This window comes from Leptonychotes weddellii, chromosome 7 (assembly GCF_054177405.1).
Source record: "Leptonychotes weddellii isolate Sample4059 chromosome 7, ASM5417740v2, whole genome shotgun sequence".
NCBI lineage: Eukaryota > Metazoa > Chordata > Mammalia > Carnivora > Phocidae > Leptonychotes > Leptonychotes weddellii.
In genome coordinates this window covers 104953069-104953554 of record NC_138375.1, presented here as the reverse complement: position 1 = coordinate 104953554, position 486 = coordinate 104953069, and the positions used below count along the sequence as shown (strand labels likewise).

The following is a 486-nucleotide window of genomic DNA, read 5'->3' as shown; positions in this document are numbered from 1 at the left end:
AGCGGGCGTGATGGCTTCAAGGTTACTTCGCGGAGTTGGAGCGCTGGCCGCGCAGGCCCTTAGGGCCTGCGGTCCCAATGGAGTCGCCGCGGTGCGCACCATGGCATCTGGAGGTGGTGTTCCTACTGATGATGACCAGGCGACTGGGCTGGAGAGGGAGGTCATGATGGCTGCACGGAAAGGACTGGACCCATACAATATGCTAGCCCCAAAGGCAGCTGCAGGCACTAAGGAAGACCCTAATTTAGTCCCATCTATCACCAACAAGCGAATAGTGGGCTGCATCTGTGAAGAGGACAATAGTACCGTCATCTGGTTCTGGCTGCACAAAGGCGAGGCCCAGCGATGCCCTAGCTGTGGAACCCATTACAAGCTGGTGCCTCACCAGCTGGCCCACTGAGCCTTTGCACTAACTTACTCAAAATGTGCTGTGAAGTTTCTTTTTTCCAATAAAGACTAGCCATTGTGTTGGCTCCTTCTCCCATA

General features: G+C 54.9%; 1 protein-coding gene across 1 annotated transcript; it reads left to right on the top strand.

The window, feature by feature from the left end:
- Window positions 1-486, top strand: LOC102738772 (cytochrome c oxidase subunit 5B, mitochondrial-like). Its single transcript, XM_081826881.1, has one exon. The coding sequence runs from the start codon at window positions 11-13 to the stop codon at window positions 398-400; it is 390 nt and encodes a 129-aa protein (XP_081683007.1). The 5' UTR covers window positions 1-10; the 3' UTR covers window positions 401-486.

Bases quoted from the DNA above. Each gene is read 5' to 3' on its own strand.
- LOC102738772 (XM_081826881.1), top strand. From the start codon at position 11: ATGGCTTCAAGGTTACTTCGCGGAGTTGGAGCGCTGGCCGCGCAGGCC.